Source organism: Macrotis lagotis, chromosome X (assembly GCF_037893015.1).
Source record: "Macrotis lagotis isolate mMagLag1 chromosome X, bilby.v1.9.chrom.fasta, whole genome shotgun sequence".
NCBI lineage: Eukaryota > Metazoa > Chordata > Mammalia > Peramelemorphia > Peramelidae > Macrotis > Macrotis lagotis.
Window position 1 is genome coordinate 248,654,083 of NC_133666.1, and position 19,436 is coordinate 248,673,518.

A 19,436-nucleotide genomic window follows, 5' to 3' on the forward strand; every position below is an offset into this window, starting at 1 on the left:
ATTTAACTATGTCATCACCTGCTCAAGGAGTTTCAGGGGCTCCTCTATCATCTCCAGGATCAAATATAAGCTTCTCAGCTTTGCATTTTAAATTCTTAAACATGGCCATTTCCCATCTTTAGTCTTAAAATTCACTGAGACTCTCCATGCATATTATAAGCTGATTTGCAGTTTCCCTAACACTGATTATCTCCCATCTTTGTAAAATCCTCCATGCCTAAAAGTCTGTGCTCCTTCTCTTTGGTCTCTTAAATTTCTATGAATTCTACCAAGACTCAGCTCAAATCCCACAATTTGCAAGACCCCTTTTCAAGTTTCTCCATTTTGTAATGTCTTCCCCTTTCTGGGTATTTTCATCTATTATGGATATATTTTCATTTTATCTAGTTATTTACATGCTGTTTCTCCCAATACATTGTACAATCCTTTGGTACAGGGACTGTTTTCTTGTCTTTCGTGATATCTTAATAACCTCAGTGCCTAAAACATGGTAAGCATTTAATAAATTCCTGCTGACTAATGAGAAAAATGCTAACTAAAACAAAACTGTGGTTGCATTTCAGATACAGAAAACTGTCAAAAATGATGAAGGACAATCCATAATTGACAGGGCAAAGGAAAAAGTCATACTGACAAACTGAGCTAAAAGTTTTAAATTGTTCCAACCAGTCTGGAAAACAACTTGGAATGTTGCAAAAAGAGTCACTAGAATGTTTCTATCTTTTGGGTGAGCAATTCCACTAATGGGTATAGCCCTAAGAATCTCAGAAAGAAAAACCACACAGATACATGTATTAACAACATCCTATGTGAAGGCAATTTATAGATAAGGAAATCAAAGCAATCCAAAGTCATATGAAAAATTGCTCTAAATCATGACTTACTAGAGAAATGCAAATTAAAGCATCTCTGAGGTACCACCTCACACCTCTCAAGACTGGTCAATATGACCAGAAAGGACAATGCTCAGTGCTGGAAAGCATGTGGGAAATCTGGGACACTAATGCATTGTTGGTGGAGTGGAAAACTCATCCAAGTTTTCTGGAGAGCAATTTGGAATTATGCCCTAAGAACAATAAAAATATGCACATCCTTGATCCAGAAATACCACTACTGGGTTTATACCCTGAAGAGATTATGAAAAAGGGTAAAAATATCATTTGTACAAAAATATTCATAGCAGCTCTATGATGGCAAAGAATTGGAAATTGAGTGAATGTCCATCAATTGGAGAATGGCTGAACAAATTGTGGTATATGTACATTATGGAACACTATTGTTCTATTAGAAACCAAGAGAGATTACAATTTAGAGATGCCTGGAAGGATTTGCATGAAGTGATGCTGAGCTAGATGAGCAGAACCAGAAGAACATTGTACACCATAACAGCAATATGTGGGTGATGATCAACCTTAAGAGACTTGCTCATTCCATCAGTGCAACAATCAGGGACAATTTTCGGGGATCCGCAATGGAGAATTCCATCTGGATCCAGAGCAAGAATTGTAGAGTTTTAACAAAGACCAAAGACTTATTACCTTTAATTTTTTTTAAAAGTTATCTTATTATGTAATTTTGCTATCTCTTATATTTTAGTTTTTTTCTCATAAAGGATATGATTTCTCTCTCAATGCATTTAATTTAGATCAATGTATAGCATGGAAACACTGTAAAGACTAATAGACTCCGTTCTTTGAGGATGGGGGAATGAAGCAAGATAAGGGGGAAAACTGTAAAATTTAAAAATTAATTAATTTTTTTAAAAGCCGACATTTTTTTTTTTAGTGCCAAAGAAATGGAAACAAAGTAGATATCCAACACCAATAGAATAGCTAAGGAAACTGGTATATCAATACAAAGGAATAATATTTTTTCCCTAGGAATTTTAAAAAGCACCTATATCATATAGGATATGTTGGAAGAAAATAAGTCAAACAAGGAAAACAACACATGGAACAACTAAAATACAAATGAAAATCACAACAAATGGCATCTCAACTTTGATTAGTTGTACTGACCAGTCTTGGTCCTAGAGAAAAATATTATAGACTACCCTGTACTCCTCTAAGTAGAGGCAAGAAGGCTTAAAAATGAAGCATCTTGCCCAAGCTCTTAGATATAATGTTGAGCCTTTTTCTGTTATAAGGGAACATTCAAATGGATATATTGAGAAATAACTATAATTATTAGTAAAAAAAACAAACTATAATTATTAGTAAAAAAAACAAAAGTCATCAATTTAACTTTTTTTCAAAAAATATGTTAGCTATTATAATAGAAAGTAATCTATCCTTTCAAATAAAATGACAAAATCAGGTGCTTTCTGATTTAACTGTTTTGGGAAACCTACTTTAGGAGAGGTTTATTAAGGTGTTTGTTGGCATATTTTCTGGTTCAAAACATAAATCATACAAATAAACATAAAGAAAATACAAATAAATATCCTTTTATGAAGATTTAAAAAATTTAAAAATAGAAGAAATAAAGATTAACATTAAAATTCTTGGGGCAGCTAGGTGGTGCAGTGGATAGAGCACTAGCCCTGAAGTCAGGAGTACCTGAGTTCAAATCTGACCTCAAACAACTGTTGCCTAGGTGTGTGACCTTGGGCAAGTCACTTAACTCCATTTCCTTAAATAAAATTTTAAAAAAATAAAAATTTAAGATTCTTTTCAAGAACTTAGAGAATGATTATTTGTTATTAATACTGAAAAATGATAATTGCTTAGTAAAGTTTACTTACTGTACTTTTATCTTTCAGAAGTTTTTCAATTACTTCAATTAACATATCTTTTTGTTCTGGATCAAGGCTAAAAACAAAGAGAAATAAAATATTAGAGCAAATTTATTAAACAATTGTTTTCTTATTCTGGTCTAAATTGTTATAGCATGATTTCATGCCATTAAATTTCAGCAGCAAAATGAATACAGCTATTAGAAAAGTCAGAAATGAAGAGCAAAGGAAATAGATTCAAAAGAAAATAATGAAATTTTCTTCAGTCAAGGGCATAATAATATTACCCTTCAAAGTTACTAAAAATATCAACACTGCTAAGGAAATTTGTTAAGACATTCACATTTATTCAGAAAATTACCAATTTGGAGGGGCGGCTAGGTGGTGCAGTGGATAGAGCACCAGCCCTAGAGTCAGGAGTGCCTGGCCTCAGACACTTATTAATTACTTAGCTGTGTGGCCTTGGGCAAGCCACTTAACCCCATTTGCCTTGCCAAAAAAAAAAAAAAATCTAAAGGAAAAAAGAAAATTACCAATTTCATTATAAATTCCATGAGGGCAAGAAATGACTTTTGTTGAAATTTCATATATTAGTTATAGTAATATATGTTCATTGAATTTTATCTAAGAAAAATTGAAACAGCTCTTAATAATTTGCAAATAACATGCTGATTACATTTTAAACTCCCAAAATTAGAGTTACATGTAATCTTGATTATCACATTGAGAAATAATGTACTTATTAATTCAAATATTTATTAAGCAAAATATACACATGATGCGATACATCAGAAGAATTATAAAGATAATTAAAATTTAATTCTTGTCTACATAAAGTTTACAATCTAGTAGAATTTGAATATAACAATTTGGTGCTAGTTCAGGAAGTTACATAACAAACACCACATTGCCAATCACTAAATTGATCATTCTCACCCAATAACAAGAGATCCTGGAATATACCAAACTCATCTTGGCAGTTTTGCTCTCCACATCATTTCAAGGGAAATAATAAGAAATACTAAGCTTTTTTATAGTTTTCAGAGAATAAGTGAACTCCTAGTACTCCACCCCTCCATGCTAAATGACTAGATCCGTTTATTTCATTTATGAATATGACAGATGTATATTTTCCCAATCAAGGTGAACTCTCAACCTGTAATATTTATATTTTCCTATGGAGTTCAGTGAATAGAGTATGAGACTTAGAATCAATAAGATTTGAGATCAAATCCTGCCTTAAACAGTTCCTATAACTGTTAACATGCATAACTCTATGTATGTCACTTAATATCTACCTCCCTCAGTAAATTCCAGGAACATGGGAAGAAGAAGAAGAAGAAGAAGAAGAAGAAGAAGAAGAAGAAGAAGAATAGCAGTATGCACCTCTCAGAAGAGCTGAGTATAAAATAATATTTATAAAATATTTTTAAACAAAGTGTCATATAAATGCTAGCTATTAATACTGCTGTTACAACTACTAACATTATTATTATTATTATTATTATTATATGCAACCTTGAAAGAATAGAATTCCATCCGCATTCTGAACTCCTTCCACTGCCTGACATATTATTAGATATTATAGGATGTGCTATTCCTGGTCCAGAAATCACCAATACAATGATACAGTGACTCAAAGCTTTTCTGACTTCATATGTAGGCATACTCAATCCAAGAGTAACAAAATTTAGTTCAATAAAACAAAGAAGTATAAGAAACACAAAGGAGTTTCCATTTGAGGTTCAACTTGGAGCATCCCATATGGTTACTCATTAGATAAAGGACTTGAACTCTAGATCTACATCTCAACTCCTCCTTGCAAAGTAGGACAGAAACTCAGGAAAACTTTGGTGCATACTGAAGCTTCTAAATAAAGGTTAATACTTTTATGTTCAGTGTCCTGACACTGTGAGGGCCTTAATGACTGCTCCTTGCTATAGCTGAGTCAACTCAAAATCAGACAGCCTACCATCATTCCACTTGTGACCTCAATTCCTTTTTCCAAGGGCCAAGAGGTATGTCACCTTTCCTTTATCCCTTCAGTCCCCCTTTCTCATTAAAACTTTTTTGTTTTATGGACAGCGTAAGATAGAACTAACATCATCAGATGTGGAACAGTTACTTGCTCCTAATAACACATGCAAAGTAAACATTAAGTAAAATGGAGAGAAGTACCACATGGGTATCATGGGTCTCTATCACTTCACATTTAACTCTGTAGGTAACTTTTAAAATCCTATTTCCAGAATAAACATATTGGAAACTAATTTGAAGATAACTCCAATAATTTCTTTAAATTGTGCTGCCATTAGTATAAAGCCTAATATAAAACTTCTTTCTTTACAGTCTATATCATTGAAAAATCTGTAATGTCCAAAACTGGGCAATGCCATAAGACCAAAGAGGAAAACAGTTAGAACAAACCACTGGATTAAGAATTCAGATTTTAAAACTCTACTAATTAAAAATCTATTATCTCAGAAACTTCAAACCAACTTACACAACACAAGCCAAACCCTCACCTCCTGACAGTGCTCAGAGCTACAACATGATAAGTATTTAATAAATTCTTGCTGACTAGTTAAAAAATACTAATTAAAATAATGCTGTGGTTCCAATTCAGATGAGCTCCCAAAAAGGCAGCTAAACCCTCATGTAATACCAGGACTCATAAAGGAATTGCAGGTCATTGAAATGTCTATTTCATTATTTCACTACCCCCATTAATATACAATGCACCACTCAGTTTTACTGAAATTCTAACTTTACAGTAATCAGCATAATTAATTCCTTTAGTTTTTTTTAGATTTAATCACCTCTGGTGTTCATCGAGCTCAAGCCAGGTAGAAACATCAGACATTTAATATACTTTCATGCTGTCTTAGTCCTAAAATTTCCTCTTTTATTTCATGTCATATGTTTATCAATTTCTTCTCAGGAGTGAATGGCAGGGATCTTTGCCCTGCAAAGTCTTTTTCAATATGAATTTTAAACTTCAAACTTCTCTATTGTCTGACAACAAAATAATTTTTGCTAAATTAATATATGCTTTATATTTAATTTATATGCCAATCTAATGGAATTAAATAAACTTTTTAATTTCTTTTTTTCCAGTTACTTGCTTAAGAGTTAAAATTGTGGGGGGTGGCTAGGTTGCGCAGTGGATAGAGCACCTGCCCTGGAGTCAGGAGTACCTGAGTTCAAATCTGACCTCAGACACTTAATAATTACCTAGCTGTGTGGCCTTGGGCAAGCCACTTAACCCCACTGCCTTGCAAAAATTTAAAATTAAAAAAGAGCTAATTGTGGGTCAATAGAAAGAGGTCAGGATTAGGATTCAAAAAGCATAGGATGAGTCCTAGTTTTGCTGACTGTTGGTCAGTGATTCAAGGCAAGCTACAACTTCTTCTACTCATCTACTAAAATGAAGACACTATCTACCAAACGTCCTTCAGAGGGCTGCTATGAGATTCAAATAAAATAAAGCATTATATAAATGGAACCTGTCATTATTAATAATAAGTAAATACAGTGACATAATAAGTTAAAAATAATTTGTTGCTAATTCAGCAACACAAGATAAAATAAGGGTCAATCGCCAATACCAAGACAAAAAATTGAAAAAAGAAATTTAGGAAATCTAGCTTGCATCAGAAAGAAAAAATGCCAAATTAAAACACTTATAAGAGCAAGAAAAAAGTACACACAAAGTATGCCTACCTATCGTGCCTAAGGAAACTCAAGCTTCAAAGTATCAGATGGCTTTCTAATATAAATAGAATTGACAGAACTTAGGAATAGTCTAAAGAAAAACTGTGATCTAAGGAGAGAACAAGTTGATTAAATGCTAATTCAACATATTTTCAAAGTTTATTTTATCATTCTGTAGGAAATTAATAATAACTTGACATCTACATCACAGTTTAAAGCTAGAAAGCACTTTACATACATTTTGTCAATTGATATTTAAAATAATCCTGAGATAAGTAATAGAGGTTTTATTATACCCATCTTACAGATGAAGAAATTGGGACATGGTCACAGTGCTGGTTAAGTGGTTATAGCATGATATGATTGACTTCAAATGCAGCCTTACCATCAGGAATGCCACATTACCTTCCTTCAATGTAACTACAGCTTACAAACTCTTACCTGTATAGTTTTTGTATTGCATGGGCAGCATTTTTTCTAACATATGGTGATAAATCAGCAGAAGCTTCTTTAATAGCAAGCATCATGATAGGAACAATAATTGGAACCCTGATACTGGAAAGGACTCTCAAAGCACTTGCACGAATTAATTGATTAGGATCCTAAAAAGAATATAAAAAGCATTAAAAAATATCAATCAAAAATCAGTTACACTTCAAAACTGATGTGTGATAGAGGATAGTTGACAAAGGCATTTTCTTTCAGTCTCAAATATGGAAGGCACTCACCAAAATTTGCTTCATGAAGTTTCAGAGTGGTCTTTCAAGCTAATAAGTCCATTAGCCCAAAAGATACAGTAATATAACATTAGAAAAAAAAGAAACTTTTGCTAAGGTCTGAAAACTGACAGTAAAAAAAGGTGGTAGCTAATTGAAAATAAAATAATTATTCAAATATATATAATTATGATTCAGTATAAAAAGGTAGCAACATAGAATAGTGGACAGAGAGACCGTCTCAAAAATCTAAAAGACTTGGGTTGAAGTAGTACTTTTTTCAAAGCTACAAAATTAACTTTATCATTTATTGACATTTTAGTTTTGACTAAAATGTAAAGACAGGCATTTTTAAAAATCATAATTATGTTTCCTAAGTAAAAGCAAAACAACTACAGCATTATAATCAAAGCATAGACAAATATTAAATAAAGCATTTAAAACTCTGGAAGATTTTCAAATTAGTATTAATTAAATGAAGTAGTCATTGGTATAACTGAGAAATATGTTATCATTATATATTTTAGCTACTTCCAAAAAATTGAACTTAAAAAAATACCAATATTTAGATTTAGATTGTTTTAGTATATTCATAACCTTTTACTCAAGCTACAAATAAAAAGTGCTAAGTTTAGACTAAAAATTAATAATAGTGCCTACTACTTTCAGAGGCTAAACACCTTCCTGTACATTTATATTTTGTGTGACCTAGGAGAAGGGATGTAGCCTAATCTATCAGTACCTCCAGGGAACCAAGCCTACTGCCTAAGAGCAGTAGAGCAGCATTTGCAGAAGGAGTCTAGCTCATTGGGAGTGCCAGAACAAAATAAAAAATTCTGAATGATTTTTGTGAGATTGTGAGATTACTCATTCTAATAATATAATTTTGATATTTCTGTGCTTTTTTCTATAATTTCTAAAATGTTACCTTAAAAGTTTGTTTTTCCTTGCTTCCTAAAATTTAATTTAACTATCTGGTACAATATTTTATTTTTCTTTCTTGAGTATCTATAAGCACTTACATCCTATAAAAAAGTAAGAGTCAAAGGGCTGTTATGAGACTCAAATAAAATAAGGCATCATATAAATGGAAACTGTCATTACTAATTTACTAAAGTAAATACACTGTCACTTCCTCTTCCAACCACTAACAATATGAAAGACCTATAAAGTCATTATTAAATCTTTTTAAACTGACATAAAGCTAAGAATAAATACACAGGTTCCCAAACAAAAAAGATTCTGTGGTACCATAAACTATTCCTTGGAAAATTTTCAAAAAAGGTTTAACTCTTTTAAGACAGTAATTAGACATTCAATAAATCTAAATATTAATCTCCTTCAACTGTATAAAAACCTTTGCTACTCTGGAATAATATGAGCCACTACTTACTTTTAGAGCACGTTGAAAGGTACTGATGGACAAGAGAGCCAAATCCTGTTGTTCCTCAGCATATCGGACTAGGTAAACATAGACCAGCTTTTTGATCTGGTGGGAAAGGTAAAGTGGGAAGAGGGAAAAATAAAAACCATATTTGATCATACCAGGATGGAAGACAAGGAATTCACAACATAAAAAAATGTCCTGCACACAGTAACTGCTTAATAAATGTTTCTAGAACTGAAGATCTTTTAGTCTCATAGTCATGCTAAACTCATAGTCATGCTTTCCTTTCATAAAGAAAATCACATAATCTCCCTATATCCAACTTTCTTCATCTATATAATTAGGATATTACACTAGGTTACAGAAACATCATTTCACAGTGCTTTTAAAGTACAGGACTGTTAATTGTCTATGTCTAAAAGAAGCATTTGAAGAAAAAGCATGATGTAACTACTAAATTAAAATACTGGTAACACTAAAATATGCATTTACAAACCTAGCATTAATATTTTCTGCTCTAAAGAATATACATTTTTAATTATTAATTTCACCAATATCAAAAAAAGAACAGATGGGGAGAACTAAATGTGAAATTATGGGTCTGCTACATATAGTTTGCTTTTTTAAAAAGTATATAAGAAATCCAAGTTACTTTCAAAACTGTCTGACTCACCTATGTTTTCTATTGAGAGTGTCCTTCTGTTGTCCCTTTACATATTTTTTAATGGTCTGCAGCATCTTATATAAAAAAATGGGTAGGACTTAAATTAATTTTTCCATGATAGTCACTGGGACCTGACCTTCAGTGTTTTTAGGCGTAATATAATTTTATGTATTTTTTGGTCTGTAGAGCTCATGGGTTGAGGTTTTCTTTTATTTTAAAGTTTTCTTTGCTTGTTGGTGGTATTTTTAAAAGTATATCAAAGGCCCTCATTTTTATCTTTCATTTTTTTGTTAACATTATTTGTAGCTCCTGTTCCTCCCAAAAGGGAAAAAAACCACTCTCTTTTTAAAAAGAAAAATAAGAAGAATGAATGAAAACAAAGACATGCATTGACCAGGTCTGAAAATGTGCGTGTGTTTTTGTGTGTGTGTGTGTGTGTGTGTGTGTGTGTGTGTGTGTGTGTGATATATGCATCATTCTATATCTTGAGTCTGTCATTTCTTTGCCAGGAGATTTTAGTAGTATATTTCACCATCAGCCCTCTTAAGACATAGCTGGTTATTACAATGCACAAAGGTCTAAATGTCTTTGTAAAATTTTTCTTTATAATAGTTATTACATGAATTATCTTCCTGATTCCATGTTTCTGTGAAATCATCCTATTTGTCATTTCTTAGGAACATGATAATAACTCATTATATTTCCTTACCAATATTTGTTCAGTAATTCTTTAACAGATGAGTAATCACTAAATTTCCATTTTTTTGTTACTCTGAGTTTCTATAAATATTCTTTTTATTAGGAGTCTTTTTCCTCTTCCTTTGTTATTTTGAGTGACATCTCTAGGTCAAGGTGTCCTTTACAACTTGGTGATTTGGGGGACATTGATCTTAATTGCTCCCCAAAATGAAGTGAATCAATTCATAACTCCATCAACAGCAGTGTCCCTATCTTCCCAAAAGATTTTTAAATCTTTTTAAAACTCTACAAACTATCCTTTAAAAAAATTCATTCTTGTCAATTTGATAGCTATGAGGGAAAACTGAATTTGCATCTCCCTGTTAGGAACTTTGTGCCTGTTCATATAGTTTTATCATTTATTTATCTATTGGGGAATGGCTAACATTCTTATCTATTATCTTATCAGCATTTAATCAAAGAATCTTACTGCAAAGACTTTTTTTTTTAACTTAACTGCTTCCCTTCTTATTTTTACTGGGTTTATCTTGTTTTGTACAAAAACTTTTCAATTTTACATAATCAAAATTGTCTGTTTTATCTTTTGGGGTCCTCTTCACCTATTCATAGTTGTGAATGGCATTTTCTTCCTTATTCCTCTTATTTGCTTATGTAACTTTCAATATCTGGGTCACTAAACTATTTGTAAATTATTGTGCTATATGATGTGACATGATCATCTAAATCTAATTTCTACCAGGTAAGTTTCTAATTTTCACAGCAGTTTTTGTCTAATAGTGACTGTAATTCAAATAATTGCCATCTTGGAAATTATTGAACACTGTAAATTACTATGTTCATTTGCATCTTTATTCTGTGTACCTAATCTGTTCCTTCATAATTTTTTTCTTTTTAATCAATAGCAAATAGTTTTAGTGATTATTTTACAATACAGTTTGAGATATAATGTCGGACTTTTCCCTTCCTGCTTTTTATTATTTTATCTAAATAACTCAAATAATCCCTTGCTAGTAAGATTGATATTAGTACAAACCAACCTAATTAAGATAGAAATATCACTTTTATTATACCAGTCTGGCCTTCCCATAAGCAATAAATACCTCTCCCACTTACCTAAATTTGACTTTACAACTTGAGAAGTGTGTTGTAGTTGTATCAATATGTATCTTATGATTGTATCAATTATTTATGTCTGGGTAGCTCGACCACATTACATTCTGAAAAATTACTTGAGAACTTGCACTCCCCACCCCAGTTTTTGTTTATGTGAATTACATTTATCAGAAGGTAAAATAGTTTAGCATAATTACAAAAATATATTTAACCTCATAAACCCCTGACCCCCTGCTCTAGGTTTCTTTATGCAAACCATAAAATAATCTGCAGAAACAAAGTTTTTCCTGTCTACAATTTATTTCTTCAATTTATTTTCTTATATAACTATGATAGCTAGAAATTCTATCATTCTGGAAATTAAAAAAGATGGTAATGAACATTCTTGCTTTATCTCTTATCTTACTAGAAAGGTCTATATTTCGATATTATATATATATATATGTTTGTATTTGATTTTACATAGATGTCATTTAAATTTCCTTTGTTTTCTATTATTTTTAACAGAAACAGATGAAGGACTTTGTTAAAACTTTTCAGTCTCTGTTGCTTTCCACTTGTGAATTTGATTATTTTGTTATTAATATGATCTATTAGGCTTAGAGTCTTTCTAATAGAGACAATCTTCTCTTCCTTCTCTTCTTATTTGGTCATAACATACAATCTTTCTCATATTTTCTTGTAGTTTTTGATGACATTTCATTTAAAATTTCTGCCCTAGGATTCATTAAGCATAATAACTTATTTTCTTTAATTTGTCTGTTTCCAGTTTAGTTACTGTGACCCCATTTTAGTCATTGAAGAAATTTTTGCAAAGTGGATATGTAATACTCTTATTGTAATATTGATAGCTAAATGTTTGTTAAAATTCATTTATATATTCAACTGATGGTGAAGTATAGTTTTTAATTCATTTATAATTTATGCAATCTCACTTTCTGAGATTAGGTTATTCAAATTCTCCATTTTCTTAATTTGATTGTTTTGCTTTATATTTTTGTAAATATTTCAACATTTCATTTAAATTATCAATTTTGCTGATGTATATTAACAAAATAGTTTTGTTAAAGAAATGTATGATAATGAATGTCCTTTAGTTGCAAATTTATTTTCAGTTTCCCTTGTATAAATCACATCTGAGTTTCCCCGTCTATAACATGAAGATATTACTTCACTGGGTAAAGGAATAACAACTTAAAGTGTTTTTAAAGTACATACATCTTAATTTGTTAATTATCCAAAAGGCCTAAAAAAAGCATTTCAAGAGGGGCGGCTAGGTGGCACAGTGGATAAAGCACCGGCCCTGGAGTCAGGAGTACCTGGGTTCAAATCCGGTCTCAGACACTTAATAATTACCTAGCTGTGTGGCCTTGGGCAAGCCACTTAACCCTATTTGCCTTGCAAAAACCTAAAAAAAAAAAAAAAAAAAAAAAAAAAGCATTTCGACAAAGGTATTGCAAAAACTATTAAAATACCAACAAAGGGTTTTCTAAATTATGTACAAAGCATGAATATTTTCCATCCATATATATATATATATATATATATATATATATATATATATATATATAAAATGTGAAAAAAGCAAAAGTGACAAAAATCCATTGTGTGTTGAAAGTGAATCCTACATGCTTCGAGGGTTCAAAATGATTTTAAGTATCTTAAACAATGATATACCAAATTAGGAGAAGGGCAAAGGAAACTCACTTAAAATTTTCTCTGCCAATGCGGGTCAACTCTTTTCTATAACTTAAGAGTCTTGGCAAGGTTATGTAACTCCCCCTAAGCTGACAAAGCTACTAAGGGCAGAGACTGGACTTGAATCCAAGTCTTCCCAGAGTTAAAGTTAGCTCAATAGCTATTATATCAAAAATCATCTATTCCAGGGGATGGCTAGGTGGCACAGCGGATAGAGCACTGGCCCTAGAGTTAGGAGAACCTGAGTTCAAATCAGACCTCAGACACTTAATAATTACCTACCTGTGTGGCCTTGGGCAAGCCATTTAAGCCCATCGCCTTGCAAAAAAAAAAATCATCTATTCTTTAAAATTGCAATGGAAAAATGTCATATTCAAAAGTTTTAGAAAGGAAATGAAAGAATTAAGATTTAAATTTATTTACTTTTAGTCTTACAATTTACAGGCCCCTTCTCCCCTGATTTATAGTGTACTACTAATAATAGCTAACTTTTAAATGGCACTCATTAGGGGTCAGAGATTGTACTAAGTACTTAACAATTATTAATTCAAATAATCCTTACAAAACCCCTGAGAGACAGATGCTATTATTAAACCCATTTTACAAGTGAAGAAACTGAAACAAACTGAAGATAAGACAAGGGTCTAACAAGTGGTAACATAGCTAGTTATGTCTGAGGCTACATATGAATTCAGATTTTCCTGACTTCAGATCTAACCCTCTATCCACTTGGCCACCCAGCTGCCCTATATCTTACTTCCCCTACTCCCAGTTCCAATAAAAGGTTCACCCACTGCATCTACAATAAATATAATCTCTTCAGTCTCCAACCTACCTTCCTCCTCCCTTATTTCAAACATTGTTCTTTTTCAACATTAAAAACCCAATTAAAGGAGAATAATAACCCTGCCTGCTTCCCCACTTCCATTTCTTTTTACTTTTTATTCTCAGATGACCTTGAATTTAGATGTGTACACAAACATGCATCTGTACATACACATGCATATAATCACATATGTCTTTGTCTCAATATCCCTAGACCCCAGCAAAATCTCTATCTTTTGAGGCTATGTTGCATTGTTTCTATCTTTATGACCTCCTGGTCCCCAAGTTGTAGGTACTGAAAATCTTTTATTAAAAAAAAAACTAACTACACATTGCTCCCAGGTTACTCTTCCTTTTTTAAAAAAATACATTTTTATGATGTCATTTCTCTAGTAAAAGACATGCAATTGTTCCCCACTCTATCATATAGATTAACTCTTAAATACAGCAATTAAAGACCCCCACATTCTGCCTCAACTTTTCTACATCCATGACCTCACTATTAAAATCTAGTTCACCATCTCAAAAGTTATATTTATTTCTACTTCTCTAATCCTTGCTTCTTTGGCCTAGAACGCTATCCTTTATCCTTTCCAAAATGCTTGCAATTTTTCCTTAAAGAGTTATTATTAAATTATTAAAGTTTAATTAAATACCCTATTAAAATTTTGCCATTTTATAACATTTCTGAAGTTCATGAAACACAGATCTTTTTCCTCTATAATTTCTTGTGCCATACAATTTTGTGTCATACAATTCACATTTTAACATTTTAATTCTCTACTTTTCAAATGTACATTTGTAAAAACTAAAAAGCAATAAATCTGGTTTTATTATCGTGTATTTTCCCTTAACTAGATAATTAGTTCCATAGAAGAAGGGATTGTCTCACTTACTTTTTCTCTCTTCTCTATACTGTTTGAGAATATTTTAAACTAAATTTCAGCTAAAATCCTATTCCAGGTACTTCATTATGGTATAGAGATCATTTCAAGTTCTAAGGAACCGAATACAAAATCTGGCAAATTCTATCAATGTTGGAAAGTTTTTAATACAAGCAAATCAATAGATTTATGTACTAGGTTAGTTAACCTAAATGCAGAGGGGCTTCATGAAGAAATTTGTAAAAAAGCAATGATTTTTTTTAGATATAACTCATGAAGATCATCCACTAGCAAAGGTGTCCAATCTTTTAGCTAAGTGGGGTTTTATCAGCCAACAAAAACCCCTCAAGGGCTAAATACAGAATTCAATATCTCTTTGTGATGGGAAAATACCTTGGAGGTAAGAAAGCTCAGAATTTTCTATTTCATAACCCTTCATAGTTTACATTAAACTTTTTCCTGAGAGACAAGTTACTTGAGGACAGGCCCAAAAACAAAGGTTTAAGCAAGAATGCCTAAGGGTAAGAGAGAACAGAAAACAGCTCTAAGAAGTGGCTGGGTTATTTCTATATATGAACAGCAAAACCCAAGAGCAAGAGATAGAAAATGAAATCCCATTTAAAGTAACTGCAAACAACATTAAATACTCGGGAATCTACCTCCCAAGACAAACCCAGAAATTGTATGAATACAATTACAAAGCACTTCTCACAAAGAGTCAGATCTAAACAATTGGAAAACTGTTAATTGCTTATGGTTAGGTCAATCTAATATAATAAAAATGACAATTCTACCAAAAATGAAGTACTTTTTCAGCACCATTCCAATCAAACTATCAAATAACTTTTAGCAAGCTAGGAAAAAACAGTAACAAAATTCACCTGAAGCAACAAAAGGTCAAGAATATCAAGGGAACTGAGGAGAAAAATAAATGTAAAGGAAGGTGGCCTAACTATACCAGATCTAAAAACTATACTACAAAGCTGAAGCCATCAAAACTGCATAGTACTGAGGCAGCTAGGTGGCACAGAGGATAGAGCACTGAAGTCAAGAAGACCTCAGTTAAAATCCAGCCTCAGACACTTAATGATTGCTAGCTATGTGGGCAAGTTACTTAACCCCACTGACATAAAAATAATAAAAAATTTTTTAAACTGCATGATACTGGTTAAGAAATAGAGTAATAGATAAGCGGATCAGGATAGGATCAAAAGAAACAGTAGTAAAATGACAACAGAAATATCATTGTTTGAAAACCCCAAAGACATTAACTTCTGGGATAAGAACTCTCTATCTGACAAAGATTGTTGGGAAAACTGGAAAATAGCATGGCAAAAAAGTAGCATACTTTTGGCCTTCACCCTACACCAAAATAAGGTCAAACTGGGTAGAGGATTAAAACATAAAGGGAAATATCATAAAACAATTAACAGATCAGGAAATACTCTATATATCAGATCTGGAAAGGGGAGGAATTTATGACCAAGCAAGAAATAGATTATGAATTGCAAAATGGATGATTTTGATATATTAAACAAAAAAGTTTTTGCACTAATAAAATTCTGCCAAAATTAGAAGGAAAACAGAAAGCTGAGAAATAATTTTCACAGCTAGGGGTTCTGATAAAGGTCTCACTTCTAAAATGTACAGAGAATTACATCAAATTCATAAGATTACACGTATTCCGCAATAGATAAATGGTCAAAGGACCAGTTTTAAATGTAGAAATTAAAGCAATACATAATCACATGAAAAATGCTCCAAATCATTACTGATTAGAGAAATGCAAATTAAAACAACTATGAGGTTCCACTTCACACCTATCAGATTGATTAAGAGGGCAAAAAGGGAAAATGATCAATGCTATAGAACACGTTGGAGAGGTTGTGAGAGGATTGGGATGTTAATACATTGTTGGTGGAGTTGTGAGAATTGATCTGGAGAGCAATATGGAATTATGCCCAAAGAGCAATAAAACTTATCATACCCTTGGACCCAGCAATAACAATACTAAGTCTTTTATCCAGAAAAAATCATAAAAAATGGGAATAGTCCTACACGTTCCTGAATACTCATTGCAGTTATTTTTGTAGTGGCAAAGAATTGAAAATTGAGGGGATGCCCATCAATTGAAGAATGCCTTAACAAGTTATGATATATGAATACTAGAAACCATGAATGGTCAAACTCTAGAGAAGCATGGATACAAGAACTAATGCTGAATGAAGGGAACAGAACTAACACTGTACAAATCAACAACATTGTGCAAGTACTATATTCAATGGGGATAAAAGCTAGAGGCATTCCCAACAAAATCAGGGGTAAAACAAGGATACCCATTATCACCACTACTGTTCAATATTGTATTAGAAATGTCAGCTTCAGCAATAAGAGAAGAGAAAGAAATTGAAGGAATTAGAATTGGGAAGGTAGAAACAAAACACTCACTCTTTGCAGATGACATGATATACCTAGAGAATCCTTAAAAAATCATCTAAAAAACTACTAGAAACAATTAGCAACTTTAAGTAAGTTGCAGGATATAAAAAAACCTTCATAAATCCTCAGCATTTATATTTATACATATATGTGTATATGTATGTATGTATGTATGTAGAAAGATACAGAAGCAAGAGCTAGAAAGGGAAATCCCATTCAAAGTAACTTCAGACAGACAATATAAAATACTTGGGAGTCTACTTGCCAAGGCAGACTCAGAAACTCTATGAAAACAACTACAAAACATGTCTCTCACAAATAAAATCATATTTTAAAAACTGGGCAAATATCAACTGCTCATGGATAGGTTGAGCTAATATAATAAAAATGACAATTCTACCAAAACTAAACTACTTGTTTAGCGCCCCTACCAATCAAAAATTACAAAAACTACTTTAAATGAGTTAGAAAAAATTATAAGTGAATTCATATAGAGAAATAAAAAGTCAAGAAATTCCGGGGATATAATGGAAAGAAGTGCAAATGAAGGTGGCCTAGCCATACCAGATCTAAAATTATATTATAACGCATCAGTCATCAAAACTGTCTGGTATTGGCTAAGAAATAGTCATGGATCAGTGGAACAGACTAGGTGCAATAGTAGGAAATGATTATAGTAATTTGGTGCTTAATAAACCCAAAGAGTACAACTTTGGGGATAAAAACTCTCTCTTCCATAAAAACTGTTCAGAAAATTGGAAGTTAGTAATGGCAGAAACTTGGATTAGACCAACACCTCACACCCTATACCAAGATAAGACAAAATTGGATACAGGATTTAGACATAAAAGACAATGTTATCAACAAACTAGAAGATCAAGGAACAGTTTACCTATCAGATCTATGGAAAGGGAAGCAGTTTAACTGAGGAAGAGATAGAGAACATCATTTTAAAAAAAAAAACCTAGATAATTTTGATTACATTAAATTAAAAAGCTTTTGTACAGACAAAACCACTGTAACCAAGATCAACAGAAACATAGTAAATTGGGAAACAATTTTTGCAACTAGCATTTCTGACAAAGGACTCTATATATTTCTAAAATATATAGAGAGCTGAGTCAAATTTATAAAAAAAGCCATTCCCCAATTGACAAATGGTCAAAGAATATGTGGAGGCAGTTTACAGATGAGGAAATCAAAGCTATCCATAGTCATATGAAAAACTGCTCTAAATCATTACTTATTAGAGAAATGAAAATTAAAGCATCTCTGAGGTACCACTTCAAACCTCAGACTGGTCAATATGATCTGAAAGGACAATGATCAATATTGAAAGGAATGTGGGAAATCTGGGACACTAATACATTGTTGGTGCAGCTGTGAACTCATCCAACTTTTCTGGAGACCAATTTGGAATTATGTCCAAAGGGCAATAAAAACGTGCATACCCTTTGATCTAGCAATGCCAGTACTGAAGAGATTATGAAAAAGGGTAAAAAGATCACTTATACAAAAATATTCACAGCAGCTCTGTTTGTGATGACAAAGATTTGGAAATTGGGTGAATGTCAATTGGGGAATGGCGGAACAAATTGTGGTATATATACTTTATGGAACGCTATCATTCTATTAGAAACCAGGAAGGATGGGAATTCAGAGATGCCTGGAAGGATTTGCATGAACTGATGCTAAGCAAAATAATCAGAACCAGAAGAACATTGTACACCATAACAACAACATGAGGTTGATGATAACCTTAAGGGACTTGCTCATTCCGTCAGTGCAAAATCAGGGTCAATTTGGGGGTATCTGTGATGGAGAATACCATCTGTATGCAGAGAAAGAATTATGGTGTTTGAACAAAGACCAAAGACAATTACCTTTAATTTAAAAAATAAAACCATTATATTATGTAATCTTGCTATTTCATATTTTTTTCTTAAAGATATGATATCTCTCTCAACATATTCAATTTAGATCACTGTATAGCATGGAAACAATGTAAAGACTAACAGACTGCCTTCATGGGGGGTGGGGTGAGGGGAAGCAAGATTTGGGGGGAAATTGTAAAATTCAAAATAAATAAAATATTTCTAAAAAAGAAAGAAAAATTGTAAAATTCAAAAATAAATTTTGCTTTAAACATAAAAAAATACAACAACATTGTGAGTTGATCAATCTTGATAGATACAGCTCCTCTCAGGAGTTCAGAGAGCTAAGACATCCCTAGGAGACCAGCTATGGACAACGCTACCCCCATTCAGAGGAAGAAAAACAAAATAAAACAAAAAACCCCACAGAATCTTAATGAACACTATATTCACATTTTACATTTTTATTTTATGTTTTTTTTCCTATCTCATCATTTTCTTTCTTTTCCCTTAATCCTAATTCCTTATACCCAAAATGACTAATCTGTAAACATGTTAAAAGCAAATGTCTAGGGGCAGCTAGGTGGCACAGTGAATAGAGCACCAGTCCTGGAGTCAGGAGGACCTGATTTCAAATCCAGTCTCAGACACATAATTACCTAGCTATGTGACCTTGGGCAAGTCACTTA

At 32.2% G+C, this 19,436-nt stretch overlaps 1 protein-coding gene across 6 annotated transcripts in view; it reads right to left on the reverse strand.

Moving 5' to 3' along the window:
* Positions 1-19,436, reverse strand: part of AP3B1 (adaptor related protein complex 3 subunit beta 1) — a 374,259-nt gene that overhangs the window by 263,365 nt on the left and 91,458 nt on the right. For all 6 annotated transcript variants that reach the window (XM_074204381.1, XM_074204379.1, XM_074204375.1 and 3 more), the window contains exons 4-6: positions 8,558-8,653; positions 6,890-7,050; positions 2,744-2,810 (exon numbers count right to left, since the gene is read on the reverse strand). In XM_074204381.1, the coding sequence (XP_074060482.1) occupies positions 2,744-2,810; positions 6,890-7,050; positions 8,558-8,653 (324 nt within the window). The remainder of the gene's footprint in view (positions 1-2,743; positions 2,811-6,889; positions 7,051-8,557; positions 8,654-19,436) is intronic.